At 40.2% G+C, this 15,533-nt stretch overlaps 1 protein-coding gene across 3 annotated transcripts in view; it reads left to right on the top strand.

Annotated features, from left to right (window-relative positions):
* The window catches only part of AP1G1 (adaptor related protein complex 1 subunit gamma 1), a 43,715-nt gene that overhangs the window by 23,197 nt on the left and 4,985 nt on the right, over window positions 1–15,533 (top strand). For 2 of the 3 annotated variants that reach the window (XM_080552309.1, XM_080552311.1), the window contains exons 7-20: window positions 1,509–1,604; window positions 2,272–2,352; window positions 2,599–2,697; window positions 3,088–3,143; window positions 3,984–4,097; window positions 7,555–7,695; window positions 8,323–8,377; window positions 10,016–10,138; window positions 10,450–10,539; window positions 11,042–11,169; window positions 11,783–11,887; window positions 14,093–14,234; window positions 14,699–14,825; window positions 15,323–15,418. In XM_080552309.1, the coding sequence (XP_080408435.1) occupies window positions 1,509–1,604; window positions 2,272–2,352; window positions 2,599–2,697; window positions 3,088–3,143; window positions 3,984–4,097; window positions 7,555–7,695; window positions 8,323–8,377; window positions 10,016–10,138; window positions 10,450–10,539; window positions 11,042–11,169; window positions 11,783–11,887; window positions 14,093–14,234; window positions 14,699–14,825; window positions 15,323–15,418 (1,453 nt within the window). The remainder of the gene's footprint in view (window positions 1–1,508; window positions 1,605–2,271; window positions 2,353–2,598; window positions 2,698–3,087; window positions 3,144–3,983; window positions 4,098–7,554; window positions 7,696–8,322; window positions 8,378–10,015; window positions 10,139–10,449; window positions 10,540–11,041; window positions 11,170–11,782; window positions 11,888–14,092; window positions 14,235–14,698; window positions 14,826–15,322; window positions 15,419–15,533) is intronic. The other variant, XM_080552310.1, reaches the window with a different exon arrangement.

Genomic DNA, 15,533 nt, shown 5'->3' with positions numbered 1-15,533 from the left:
TGCTTCAGGAATGAAAAATCCGCTTAGTGCAGCCACTGTAACACCTGCCTATTTTGTCACTTCATCTCCAGCCAGTGTCTGCATTATTTTAATAATATCAGCACTGAGAGGGGTAGAAGAAACTCTGTGGAAGGAATAAAATTGGTAGAGCTCTACATCTGTCATCCACCAGGAGAGGTTTCTCTCAGGGTTTAATCAAAAATCAGGTTCTCTTGTTCAGCCTTAAGGTTTTTCGTAGAACTTGTTAGCAATGGGCTTGTTTCGTCCCTGAGACCATGTTGTTATTCATAGCCACTATGATTTTTTTTGTGGATAAATAGTAATTTTGTTATAGCTTGTATGCTTTAACGATTGGCTTATTTGCCATGTTCTGCCTTCAACTGATTACTTGCTGGATGTGGGTGTGATACGAGAGAGCATAGCTATTACAGTTCCTTAGAATTACCCTGACAGGTGAGGTGCAACTATAGTTGGAAATTCCTAGGAAGGAGTGAGATGATCCAAACTTTTGCAAATAGATAACATTTCTTCAAAGCCGTGTACAGGTTTTGAAAGATTACTTATTCCTCTGGGATAGATGGCTACTGAGAGACCAGTGTCATCAACATCTGAGGAATCTGAGCTGCTTCTGCAAGTTTGGTGTTTTTTTTGTTTGTGGTTTTTTTAGCCCTCACAGTTCTGATGAAACTTCTAATATGAACAGTGGAAATCAATATGATTTTTGTACATCAATCAGTTTATCTGCTATGATGCAGTACTCTTCTAACAGCAGTGAAGCAAACAATTTGGTCAGTTTAGTATTGCAGCTGTTGTTGAGAAGTTTGGGGTGAAAAGGAGGAGAATTGATCCTGAAGCTAATTGCAAGGAAGAAGTAGTGTAGAGCTCTGAGGGAAGGCTGGAGGGAAATCCACTCTGTCCTATTTGGAAGTTTTGTAGAGGAAGCAGATCACAAAGCTTTTCCTTCTAGAGGCTAAATTGGATGGAGTATCAAACTTGAAACAATCCTTAATACTTTACTGTAATCTTAGCAGTACCTGGAAAGATCAAATCTCTTGACTATGCCTGATGCTTTGTGGAAATAGGTGGTGCTTACTACATGGATGTGTGCACTAAAATGAATCGGGATCTAATGTAGTAAAGCCCCCAAACAGTGTCTTGGAATAACACCATTTTAATAAGTGGCAGTTCCCCATTTTGTGAAGAGGAGAGTTCCTTAAATTGGTATTACCTTTTAGGTGTTGCCCGTCAAGCTCTGGTGCATTTTAGTGTTTTAAAGATGCAATATGGTGCTCGGGTTCCAGCTTTACTGTTTCCAGTCATTCCATAGTGAAGCTGTAGGCATTTGTGTAACATAATCTATAAATGTACAGGCTGGATTCTGAGGAAGAATCTGTAGACTGACTTGCTCTCAAATGAGAGGTTTGTTCTCAGACCTGTACTTCGAAGTTAGGGGGGGAAGGAGAAACGAACTTAGTAGGTGCACTTTCTGACAACTCTCTTCTTCGCAGCTTGTTCCCCAATTAGTTCGTATTCTGAAGAACCTTATCATGTCTGGCTATTCACCAGAGCATGATGTGTCTGGGATCAGTGACCCCTTTTTGCAGGTAAGAACTGATGCAAACAGCAATTGATGGCTTTAATTCTGGCACTGTGTTTTGAGACCTAGGTATGACAAGGTAGTTACCAGAGGGCAGCAGTGTTGATTTTTAAGGTTGTGTCCTTATGTCAGAGCTGACTCTGCAAATGCTCTTCATCTACCACAGTGAAAGACATCTGAATTAGTTTAAATAGGCCTATCATATTGTGCTAAATTATGGCAAAAGGAAGAAGAAACAAGTGTTGGTCTTGCAGGGCTGTGCCCAGTTGGCATTGGGTATATGTACTCTTAACAGTTCTGACTAGTGTGAGCACAGTATTAGCCTGTTCATGAAGATCTTACTGAGTATAGAACCACTGAAAGGGTTGCACAGCATTGGAATAGGCTGCCCAGGGTTGAAGTCTTCGAGAAATGTGTAGATGTAGAACTTAGTAGCATGGTTTAGTAGTGGACTTGTCAGTACCTGGTTAAAGGTCGGACTACATGATCTTAGAGGTCTTTTCCAACCTGAATGATTCTATGATACTTGCTTTTTCTGTCATTTTGTTTTGAAATAGAAAATGAGCATCTTGTTTTGCGTCTTTGCCAATCCTCAGGAAATATACCATATTTCATGCTCCTCATGTAAAACACTTCTTCCAGTGAGATTTTCTTTGCTTCATTTTATCATACAGGTGCGAATCCTGCGGTTACTACGGATTCTAGGGCGAAACGATGATGATTCTAGTGAAGCCATGAATGATATACTTGCACAGGTGAGGTCTGCAAAGTTGATCAGCCTAACTTTCTCTTTTCATTTGTTAATAACTTGGATTCAGCAACACTGGTGAGGATACAGCTGCTGCCGTGCTGGGGTGAATCTTGTTGCCAGAGGCATGCATTCATAGGTGTGGTGTGTGTTTGCTAGGGATTGCTCAACTTCACTGCCTGTTCTGCAGAACATTACAAAGGGGATCCACGTTGTTTGCAGTGGAGTCACTTTTTTTGTTTCTTTATTCCAGGTTGCTACTAATACGGAAACAAGTAAAAATGTGGGAAATGCCATTCTCTATGAAACTGTACTGACTATTATGGACATAAAATCTGAGAGTGGACTGAGAGTAAGTTGCCTTTGCCATGGCCTTTTTGTCTAAGCTTGTATTAGAATGAAATTTCTGTAGAGGACCCATGAGGCGAAGTCATTTCACCCAAAGATAGCTCCACAGATGTCTGTAGATAAGACTGTAACCTCTTTAGAAAGTGGCGTGGTTTTTTTGTTTGTTTTTTAAAAGGAAAACTTCCTGCAGACTTTCTCCTTGAGTGCAGGATAGAGCCTGTGCTGTGTTTGTCTTGGCTTTCCCTCTGATTAGTCAGGCTCCAGAGTTCTTTGTTATGCTTTTGGCCAAGAAGCATAGTACTAACTTTGACACATTGCCTTTAAAATCATCTTGAAGCAATGAAGATGACCAGCAGCCTTTTTGATCACTGACTTTCCCTAACTCTTTCTGCAGGTGTTAGCCATTAACATACTAGGCCGTTTCTTATTAAACAACGACAAAAATATTAGGTAAGTTGTATGAAGTGTGTTCCATCTACACCCAGTTTAAAATTGTGATAAGCAATTGCACAAAGACTATGTTGAAGCAGAGTTTTTCAGGAGAGTGTATTTGGAAGTGTTAGTGGGGTTAATATGGCTGACTAACTATTTTTTTGGCATGTTTTCTCTGTCAAAGTCTTAACTATGGCTCTGCCCTTCTTAGTTGATGAATCTGGGTGTACAATCTAATTCTTAACATGATTTCTTAATCTGAGTGTGTTTTTTCCAGTATTCTGTAAATCTCCTGTCTTGCCTTAGCTGGTCTTTGATGACATTCAAGTCGGTGTGGGCAGTAGAGATTTTACAAGTTAGGTAGCGAGTTTTTTCTTGTTGCCAACAGTATGCAGTCAGGAAGTAATTGCGCTTTGGTCACTGGACATGGAATTGCTGCAATGCCAGAATGAAGTCCCATCTCTAGGCATTTTGACTGCAAATCATGACATAGGTAGAAGTCTCTAACCTTGAGAATTTGTGTGGTAATTTTTGTGTTATCTGTGGAGGTCTAACATTTATTTGCCTTGTCTTTTCAAAATCTTCCATGAAGACTGGACAACTAACATGAGCCCAGCAACTGGGATGAGTGCTCGTCAAAGCAGCAGGATGTTGTTAGGCATGTTAGTTACAGTTTTGTATGGTAACTCTTCTATGGAGACGTGCCAGGCAGTCCCCTGGAAGATCCTCATTTGTTACTGAGGAGTACAAGAGAGCCCTGTTCTGTTGCAAAAGAGGATTGAATTGGGGGTGGCTGTTTTTGTACATAGAAATTAAAAGCTTACTGACTTTTTTTTTTACTTTATGCTCTTATCCCAGATATGTAGCTTTGACATCATTGTTGAAAACTGTGCAGACAGACCATAATGCAGTACAGCGACATAGAAGCACAATTGTGGACTGCCTGAAGGATCTGGATGTCTCCATTAAAAGGTGAATGAAATGTCAGTGAAATAGACAGCCTGTGGAATGTGAGCAGGCAGGACATAGGTGAAAATGACAGTAAAATTAGGGAACTTATAAGGAACTTATAAATGAGACTAGTATTAATGCATAGTATGGTTCATGCTTCAAGTAAGGTAACAAAGATAATGAAGATGCGCAGTGACTTTGAGAAGCTGCTTTTACATTTTATGCATCTTGGGCGAGGGGAGGAGGGGAGATTCTGTTTGCCTGAATCTTTCCAAAATAAAATGAACAGAGATTGGATGGTGTGTTCATAAGAATCAAAGCCTCTGTAAAGTATGATCCTAGTCAAAATTATTCTGACATGCTTGGTGTTACTTTTCTTTCCAAGACAAACAGGCAGTATCATGTTTTCCTGAAGCAGAGTTAAGCCATCCAAATGATTTTCTAGGTTAAATTTAATTAGACAATGCTAGAATTCAGATTTACTATATTATACAAATGGTTTGCTTATATGCTGTGTCCTGTTGTACATTCTTGGTGTTTGTGTGTCATTTAAATAGTGATATGTTGCTACTTCTCTGGACTATGGAAGAGCCTGCAACCTGATACATCTCACTACAAGATTTTTTTTTCTGATACTCAGTCTAAACTTCTTCCTGTTTACTCTCATTACTTCAGTTATGTTCCTTTTACTCGTGATAGTAACTTTCTGTTGTTTCTCTCAGATATTTATAGTAGTCTTGAATCACTTGATCTTACTTCTGCCAGACTATGTAGAGAACTGCACTTAATCTTCTAAATCAAGTATTTCAGCTTCTTCATTGCTTGTTCTTTTTTTCAGTAGTCTCTTCCCTATTATTCTTTCTGTAACTGGTCGTCTGAGCTCAGTGCAGCGTAAAGCGAGATAGTCGTAGGGACTGCTGCATCCTTTTTGCGCCATGTGGAAGCTCTGCTGCAGGCCAAAATTTCATTCACCTCTTGTCACATCATAAATGTATTTTGTTTCTTTCAGAATTGCTCATCCTCTTCTCTACACCTTGTCAAACTGATTAGATATGCCATACATGCTTATGCTGAAAGGCATTTTTCAAATTTATGCCTCTTTGAATCAGGTCTAGATGTTTAACAGCGCTGCTTACTCAAATATATGTAGAATAGGAAACAAATTGAAGCTGTCTTTCTTCTGATGCTTAGTTTTAACTGTTATGTAATGGGTATCATGTAATCTTGTTTTACGATTGTATACTATCTCAAAAGGTAAATTCAGGCTGTTGTTGTTTGGTGCCAGAGCAGTGTGAGGCCACAGAAGCATTTTACTGGTACCATTTAGGAAAACACAGGTGTGCCGCAAACAGTAGAGCTTCATGTCTGAGTGCTGTTGGAGGATGAAGCCTTTGAGTGATCCATCGGCAGAGCGTGATGTTGCCATGCTGACACTCATGCTGCTGACAATGCGCTGCTCTCATTGAAGCAATATGTTGATTGGATATCAGAGTTCCCAAGTAGCAAGTTTCAGGTGCTGAGACTTGAGAGAAATACATGATACCTGGTTTTGGTTGACGTCTGAAGCATGGCCTATTCTCATCATCTTTTAACCGTTGCAGTGCATCTTTGGTCTATGTAGTGTAGTTCAGAATGGCTTTACCATTTAAGTCAAGGCTTTTTGTCTGTCTGCTTAATAAGATCAAATTGCACGATTAGGAATTTTGTGACAGAAATGAGACCTGTAATGTGAGCAATATGCATTCAGATAAATGCCAGGTGTTAAGATTGCAAACTGCTTCCGTGCACCTGCAGTATTGACATATCCGCTATAATGTGACTGAAAAGTTTAAATATTACTGTGGAAAACGTGCAACCTAGCTGGGTTACGTGTAAGGAGTTAAGAACTAATTGGAAGAATGAAAACAATTCTAGTAACGATATAGGTTTTCAAACAGCCAAAACCCTTGTTGGTAAGAGGTAATGATTTAGGTGTTCAGAATTAAGGTGAAAACAAGGACAAGGTGGAAAAGGTGGATGAGGCCCTGGGCAACCTGATTTAGTGTGTGTCATCACTGCCCATGGCAGGGGAGTTGGACCTAGATGGTTGTTAAGGTCCCTTCCAACCCGAGCTATTCTATGAAAAGACATTTATATTCTCTAGGTCCCCAGATATTAGTTGGGCAAAAAACAAGGTAACACATTCATAGGTCACAGTACTGTAGAAATCATGCTTTCTACAACAATAGGAAGATGCTGAGAAGCAGTGCTAGCTAGACGTTTCAGATTTTTTGAGAGCAAGTCAGGTAGCTTATGCCCACTACCATTGTACCTGGTGTAAGGTGTTGATGCTTCATTAACATTGTGAAAATCTTAGCTGATCATAAAAAAAAAAAAATGACTCTGTCAGTGTAGTGGCAGGTTGGCAAGCTTAACACTGGAGTTAAGCACAAATTGAAGTCTGATCCATTTGAGAAACATCTGTTATTTTATAGACCTTAGGCCTTTTGGCATAATTTTGTAAAAGATCTGTCGCATAACAAACACTACAAAATCATTGTACACATGATGTAGTTCAGCAGCTCTCCAGCTGATTTCAAAAGATAATTGAAATGGGGGAGGAAGTTCTTGATGTGCTACAGGGATCTTATTTGTGTTGTAGTAGCCTATCTCAGTGACAGGCTACTCAAAGTTCCTCACACTCAACTTGAGTATTTGTGTTCTGTATTACAATGAACGTTCGATTTTAAAGAATAGTCAGGATTGTTTAGTGAGGCTGTTTAACGCAGTATATCATGTTTGAAGACAGTAGTCTTCACTGAGAAAATGTGGGAAGGATGGGAGAGCCGTGCTACAGCTACAGAAGCTTCAAGTAGAAGGTCTAAGGACTAGCCTCTCACTTTTGGATGTATACAACAAGGAAAATCAAAGAGACAGTACTCTGTTTAATTGCGGTGTCAACTTGTGGCAGGGAAGGAATGAAAAGAAAATTCTGAAAAGAGCACCAGGGTAATTTGGGGTTCTAAAAGTCTTATATAGTCTATCTGACAAGATACAATAAAGCTTATCAGCTCTAATGTATTTGAATCTCTAATTGATGGAGAACAAAACAGGTTCCTTCTGTGTTTAAGATCCCTGAAGTTGGAGAAAGCTTGTAGCTTGTATTACTTTCCTCATTGCAGTTGTCAGAAATGACAAGTGTATAATTACAAATACTTGGACCATCAGACCTTAATGGTGATGGACTCTGCTGAAAAATATTCCTAGCCTTTTAGGACATCTCAGGGGGACTCTACCTGCCCCACTCCATGCATGTATAGTTTTCTCTGGTGGGTATTTCTTGTCTGCCCATGAACAAGAAAACACTGGTACATATGGGAGGCTCTTCTCACAGGATTAATAAAGATTGCTATCTCAATTAAAAGGTAAGTGCATTTGAGTATCTGGATTTGTTTACTTCTCCAGGTGAATATACTTTGTTTTCTGTCCCTTGCCATAGGCGTGCAATGGAACTGAGTTTTGCTCTTGTTAATGGGAACAATGTTCGCGGAATGATGAAGGAGTTGCTGTATTTCCTAGATTCCTGTGAGCCAGAGTTCAAGGCAGACTGTGCATCTGGAATATTTCTTGCAGCAGAAAAGTATGGGGTCAATTTGCTTGCCATTAATTTGTCTGTTTTCAGAATTATGAGCATTTTTTGTGTTATTTATCCCCTTCCTCACCCCTTAAAAGAATGTGGTGATCATATCTTCTTCATTTGCCCTTTTGCTGACCTGTGTGTAGTTTATTAGTTTTTACCTCCTATGAGGAACAGAACGCACCAGTGCTTCAGGGCACGCTAATGTTCCCTTGTGGGCAGTTCTCATATCATTAAACCAGTCTAGCATATTGATTTCTACTGCTCTTTGGAAAAAGCATTGTGTTTTTATCCTGGCCCTGTGCCCCTTCTACACACCTCCACGCCCACCCTCCCCAATTAGGTGTACAAGTGAAATAATCTTACTAATGTAGAGCCATTATAATCATCAGCCTGACTTTGATTTGAAGTATTGTATATGCAAGGAATGGCTGTGCTATATTCTACAGACTTGCGTGTTTACTCAGCATTCCAGTGGCAGCATTAATACAGAAAGTCAAAGAACGATTTTTTTTCCAGGAAGCAGTAAGCCGGGAGGTGACCAAAAGGGGAGGTTCTGTTAACTGTAGGCTTCTTGGTGGTGTTGAAGGCTAGTGGTTATTGCTCTGATTCTTTTTCTAATTTTGTCAGATACGCTCCTTCCAAACGCTGGCATATAGACACAATCATGAGAGTCTTAACAACGGTAAGTGAAATTGCCTGTGTTTTGTGTGACTTTTAAAAAAAATAAAAAATAAAAAATCTTGAATTCTGTAGGAAGCTATCACAGAGTGGGAGACGGCTATAAAGGCTGAGAGATAATAAATGCTACAATACACAAATGAAGTGCACTTATATAATAGTGACCTAAGGCAGCTAGTCAGAAAGTAGATATGACCATTTCATTTTTAGAATGAAAATTTTAGAAAATGTATGATTTCTGAAATGTGCAAGAATGTGTAGCAATGTGTAGCAGAGTTTGTATCGACCGAAGTAAGTGCATTAGCTTCAAAGTCAGGGCAGCTCTTGTGCTGTCATTCCAATACACAATCCTTTCAAGAGAGAGTAAACACAGCACTAAGTGACTTGCGAAGAGAGAGGGTTGAAACAATTTCTTGAAATTATTCCAAGTTGAGTTTATCAAAGACTTTTAATAGAATTATAACAGCTTTCTGGCTTTTTTTTCTTTGGGTTTGATTGTTACTTTTTTATTATGTGAATTTCTGTATAAACATTACAGTTGAGGTGGAACGGAGTAGTGTTTTGGCAAATGAGGGGAAGAGAGCATAACTTGAGTAGGCAGTGTGTTCTCTAATGTGAAGAAGTGGGAAGAAATTTACTTCATTAGTGCGAGTGTTCAGATTTGACAAGTTCAGAAGCCAGACTCACTTTTCAATGTACTGTTGTGCCAACCTCAAACTGAGAAATGTGGACTGCTCTGAACAGAGTTGATTTCCATTTAAAAGTTGATTGTGAGCATTTCTCTCAGAGGACTCCCTCTTATTAAAGTAACTTCCATCCCTTGGCTGGTAGGGAAACCATTTATAAAGTTATAAAGTTATATTCACAAGACTACTCAGTGCAGACTCTTACAGATAAATATCCTATCCAGTTTACCAGACTTAGGAGAATTAACACAGAACAATGTCATCAGCTCCTGGTTTTGCTAGCTGGGTTTTCACTTAGTTGACCTAATTGGGCTCACTTAATTTCCTTTTTTTTTTTTCGCACGATCTGTTCACAGTTCCAGAGTACTGTCTAAACAGGCAGGTTTTGAGCAGTGTACATCTCTACTTCAGCAACAAAGCTATGTGATTTATGTATTGCCCCACTTACTTTTCTGTCCTTGAAGTGGGCTTTTCAATCTGAGCTCCGTATTCCTATCATCTAACCGGAGATAGACGAGTCCCTGAGTCCTTTGCTAATTTGGTGTAGAGTCTAGCTTTGAGGAAGTGATTGAAAAAGCTGCTTTCTGTCCCCAAAGTGTCTTAACTTGTCTGTTAAATGGAAGGCATTTTCTTGTGGGTGTTCTGTTCCTTCTGTGGCACAGAAATAGCACAGGATTCTTATGTCCACATCCTATCCTCAACAGACAATTTCAGGATATTTACAGTATGGTTTTCTCTAGCTATAGCTGAGTGCATTAAGAGAATGCACAGTCCTATACTTCTACCCAACTGAGTCTGCTCAAAATCAGCCATAAAGTACCTGAGGATGAGGATGCAGATCTTTATCTGTGTGCAATCAGGCTTTGTGAAGGGTATCAGTCGATGCTGGCTGTTACTGAGAAGTCAGATAGTGAAACCTAACCGCTTTTGTTTTTCTCCTGAATACATTCTTGCAGGCAGGAAGTTATGTTCGTGATGATGCTGTTCCCAACCTGATTCAGCTAATAACTAATAGCGTGGAGATGCATGCCTACACTGTGCAGAGACTCTACAAAGCCATCCTTGGTGATTACTCCCAGGTAATACCCAATACAAGCAGCTTCGGTTTACCCGTTACACTGCAATAAGTATATTTACTAAGCATATCAAGGTAAGTCAGCATCATGCTGTCTAGTTCCAAGGGACAGATTGCAGAAGAGGCATGCCTTCTAAATGTTCCTGTTCTTCTATTTTTCTCGTATGAATATTGAATTTGATCAAGAATTCATGTTTCTTATGCTGTGGGAAATTTGCTTAGCTGGAACGAGGGCTAAGCTTGCTCTGGGAGATGGTGGTGGTTTACTTTGTACCAGAATGCATTTATCTAGGTGTCTGAATTTTCTTCCGACAGCAGCCACTGGTGCAAGTGGCCTCCTGGTGCATAGGAGAGTATGGAGATCTTCTGGTGTCTGGTCAGTGTGAAGAAGAGGAGCCAATACAGGTATAGCCTGAGAGAGCAAGTGTGTGCATGGCTGATGCTGGAGCTGCTTGATGCTGGCTGTCTGAGGGGAATGCTTGCAACAGTTACTTATTAATGGTGTCTATGATGGACCCTTGATGGGGAACTCGTTTTCATGCTACAGGCATGGGCAATATACACATAGCCATCTTTGTCTCTGAGGAGCATAGCTACACTGGGCAGAGCAGTGTGCTTTTGTTGCGCGTCTAGCTTGCACAGTATCTGCCAGGGTTTTAGCTGTGTATTTTGGTGATAAACCTTTTCAATATGTGGAACACGAATTTTATTTTAAAACTGTAGTATCATAAGATATTCATCTGGATACATTGTTTCATACATTGTGCATATATGCTGTGGGTTCACAAAGTTACTGAGGAGATAGGAAACACCTGTTAAGCAAGAAACAAGTTTTTTACAGTATACTCTGAAAGGTTTGCTGCAAAGCTTCTGTCTGACTCAGCCTAAACTTTTTGTACCTTTTCAGGTAACAGAAGATGAAGTTCTTGATATTTTAGAAAGCATTCTGATATCTAATATGTCTGCATCTGTTACACGAGGCTATGCTCTCACTGCCATCATGAAGCTTTCCACAAGATTCACCTGCACTGTCAAGTGAGTTCTTATTGGTGGTGTTCTGCACAGGGTTTTGTTGCACATATGCTGGCATCAGTTGTCTTCAGTAGAAGTATTCCTTGGACATGTTCTACTTCCATGGTTAAGAGTCTTCTTACTGGCTTTAACAGACCTCCTTTGCTTGCAGTCTGGAAGTCTTCCACTAATTTGTGCTGTTTTATCTGTTTGTGGATGTGTTTACTGTGTGGGGACTTTGAGTCATGTTACTCTTGCATGAAAATTCATTAATGTGAAAGAAAGCCCTTTAAGTGGACTGTTCTTTCCAGTTCCTTTTTTTTTTCCTGATGGAGAGAAAAACGGCCTTGTTTCCTACTGATGGCTTGACTGTGAGTTGTAGAGTTTTGGTATGATATATCTTGTGGTGGTGTATTAATTACCTGTTGACTATGCTGGGGAGGAACAGCAACAGTTCAAAAACTGAAGTTGCATAGGTACTCCAAGAAAACAGCAGTGACTACTGTTTCAAATCACTTATATGGGACAGCTGTTGAGCAGGGTGTCAAATGTCTTCTGGATGACACATGCTAATTCCTTGCTCACTGTTGCGAATTCCATAGTGTGTTGTTTTGTGTTTTTTTGCCTCTCCCCACAGTCGCATTAAGAAGGTAGTGTCCATTTATGGCAGCAGCATTGATGTGGAGCTACAGCAACGGGCAGTGGAATATAATGCACTTTTCAAAAAATATGATCACATGAGGTAAGTGTTGATGAGTTTTAGTGTTTGAAAAGGCTAATAATCTGCTCTGATCTTCTGCATAGTACATAGAGCTTTGTTTTGTGATTCTGGTAGGAGTATAGAGAAGCTATAATTCCTTGCTGATCTCTATAGGATTATTGAGTGTTTTAAGAACATAGCATATCTCGGGAGATTGTTCTGAGATCAGTCTTTCCGTACCAAAATGCTTGACCTGCTCTGAGCTTGGACTTGGTTAATGTTCACTTTTAGGTGTTGAATATTAAAATTGCTTTCTAAGTGAGTGACTGCAGATAGCTTTTACCATACTAGCATTACCAATCATTAGTTTCAAATTGATTTTAAAGTGCCTTTAGAATAAACATGCAGATATCCATTGACCTTTTCTCCTAAGCAGTGCTCTGAAATTGAGGTAATTCTGAAAATGCTTTTCAGTTTTTCAGAACATCTTTTTAATTTACTGTTTTCTTGTATTATCTGCTTAAAATCTCAAGTTCTGCCTGAAAAGTCATACTTGTCTCTACACCACTCAGCATTCTTGTTTTACAATTCTTGAGCATGTTGATTTCCTTGTGTGCTATCACTGAGAGTTTCCCATTCATCATAGTTTTACTCAAGTGGTTATTTTTCTGAGATAGTTCAAGCCACTCTTCGTTGCAATAACTAAAGCTGTAATTCTTTACGGAATAGTCGTTAATCTGCTATGTGCGACAAATTATTGTTGATACATAGGAGCACTGTACTGGCTATTCCATGAAGAACGTAAGATTGAAGATCTGGGAGTTAACTTCATCCATCCTTGAAGACTTTCCTTAAGATGTCATTTAGATTAAATGCTACTTTGAAAATAGGTCTGATCTTTGTTGTTTGCCTGATTTGGAAGCATCAGAACTGCCATGTTCTAGTGTGGTGGAAATAAGTAGCTTTTAGAGTTGGATGGAGGAGTATCCATTCTCAAATGTAGATAGGAACAGAGGAAAAAAGGGGTGCCACTGGACTAAATACTGCATGAGTTTATAGGGGCTTCCAAACCTTGTTTCAAAAGCTTTTCACAATCAGTTTTTTTCATAGGTACTATCATATCCTCTGTGTGTAGGACACAACATCCGTATGATTTCCTCTTATCTCTTCCCATGGGATTTGTGCAGCAACTAAGATTGTGCTCTTGGAAGAGTCATGTTAGTGAGCTGCCTAGGCCTTCACATGAGGCATTATGAATGTGTTAGGAAAAAATCTAATATGAGAGCCTTTTGATCTGAGGTAACCACTGCAGGTAATATCTGGAGATCAGCTGGCTTTTGATCCAATGGCAGAGTATGGTGTTCGTAGTTTCGGGAAGCTTTGTGCTTCGGAAAAATGTGTGAACTTCACTCAGTTTTATAAGAGCATTAGTGTTCCCCCCCACACACACACACACATTCCAGTGTTCATTATAGTGTAAAGGTCAGTGTTTAATAGTTTCTGCTCATTAAAACTTTGTTCGTGGTCAAAAATTTGGCCCATTGTTGGAATTATTGGCACTGGGACACTTTTTCAGCCCAAAAGATGCATGGACAGTGGGACTTGCTCATTTCATGCAGGCTTTGTGACTTGATCCTCAAGGGTAATGACCTTTCTTGTATTATAGACCAGTTTTCCCTGTATGACTTTTGTTGCTACTTAGTTTTGATGTCAGGATTCTGTGTCCTGTGCCTCTTCTCCTTCAGTTTCTGTATCCGTTCAGGAGGGTTCTCTTGGACTGAACTTAAGTCTTTTGAGACTTGAACTTGGCTAAATGGTGGTTTGCTTTTCCAGCTTTACCTGTTCTGAGTGGTTAACCCTCTTGCAAAGATAAGTCAATCAGCTGACCTTTTGACTCAATTGGATACGGAACAGGAGAGTCAAATGTCCTGTGTCTGCGGTCGATCCACCATTGCTCAGTTGTTTTAATCTTTGGCTCGTTATCCTAGCCCCATAATTAAAACTGTGTCTAGTGCTAGCAGAAAACAGGAGGCAGGGGGGTTTGTTTGGTTTTCAACTGACAGCTAATGTGTTTACAGTGGCACAGAATGTCAGGAATTATTTCCAACCACCTCAAGATATGTAGTCTTACAGTGCCCCAACAGCAGAAAAGGCAGGTTGTCCTGTGTATATCTTCTCTTGAACGTTTGAGTGTTTGGATTGGGATCCAGGAAGATGGCACAGTGTAACTATGTCAGCTTCTTTCAGGCCAGCCCTGCTTGAGAGAATGCCGGTAATGGAGAAAGTCACCACAAATGGCCCTACTGAGATTGTACAGACCAATGGAGAGACAGAGCCGGCGGTACTGGAAACCAAACCTCCACCTTCTGGATTGCAGCCTGGTAGCCAGGTAATGGAAACTGATCTAGGATAAGTTTCCACTGCCTGTCAGACCACAGTACTAGCCACTGCTCTTTCAACAGTAAGCTGAGACCATCTCCCTCCCTGTTCCTGCCTCTTTGCTAGTTCTGGCCTGGTGATGAATCTCATCACAACTCAGTGCTCATGGTTCTAGTGCCAAGAACGAATGTGTGGAAGAGGTTATTGTGGGGAGTGCAAGAGCACAGTGGGGTAAAGCCATATATATACCCCAACCTGTCTTAGTGTCCGTGAACTCCATCCTTCAGTAATCACTGTGGCCCCAAGAGCATGGAAGCTAGATTTCTCACAGGGCTTGAGACCATATCCAAACTAAAAACCTCTCCGATTGGTCAGTAGCTCTTGTCTTTAATCTGAGAGCAAGTGGAATCCATTGCATTTGTAAGGGAAAGTAGCAGAAAGATGAATATGTAACTATTTTATTTTTTTCACTAGGCAAATGATTTGTTGGACTTGTTGGGGGGAAGTGATATAACACCTGTAATCCCTACTGTACCTACAAGCAAGCCAGCCTCTGCTGGTGGGGAGCTCCTTGACCTACTGGGAGACCTCAACCTAACAGGTAAGCAAGCTGTATCTCTTGAAAGTCTACATCCCCAGTCCTGGGGTGGGATGTCAGGATAATTGCTGAAGGTGCAAAGGCTGGTTAGTTCATCACTCTAAGTACCTGTCTTCATGATTATTCTTGTCAGGATCCGTATTTGTATATAGATGGGAATCAGGGAATAATGTCACAGGTTGACTCTTAATGATTGATGGTGGAACTTGTGGTTTTTATTTTGTTTTGTTTTTTTTTACATTCCCACCTGGGAATGGTGTGAGCCCTTCCAGCGAGGATAAGAATATGTGAGAAATTATTCTATTTGAATGCCTGCTAGCTCAAGAGGAGCCAGTCTTCACTGGGTAAAAGCAGAGAAGGAGCAAATGACAACATAAATAACTATTTGTAGAGCCTCTTATATAGAAATATGATATGCATCAGTTGATAACTTGGAGAAGGAGTACTTACTCTTCATTTTGTGACAGCTAAATTTAATCTTCTTCCAACATTTCTTGTAGGTTCTCCGGTACCTGCCCCTGCACCCCAGATATCACAGCCTCCATTCCTGCTTGATGGATTGCCATCACAGCCTCTCTTCAATGATATTGCTGCAGGTTAGGGGCATGTAAATCCTTAGCTGAAGGTTCCACGGCAGAAGAGGAAGCTAGGGATAGAAACAAAAAGATTTCATTGTGAAGTGTAACAAAGACACTGGAGGAGGAGGGAGGG

Source organism: Anser brachyrhynchus (genome assembly GCF_964034855.1).
Source record: "Anser brachyrhynchus genome assembly, chromosome: 12".
In the NCBI taxonomy this organism is placed as follows: Eukaryota; Metazoa; Chordata; class Aves; order Anseriformes; family Anatidae; genus Anser; species Anser brachyrhynchus.
Note: the sequence above shows the minus strand (reverse complement) of the source record. Positions and strands in the feature narration are given on the sequence as shown.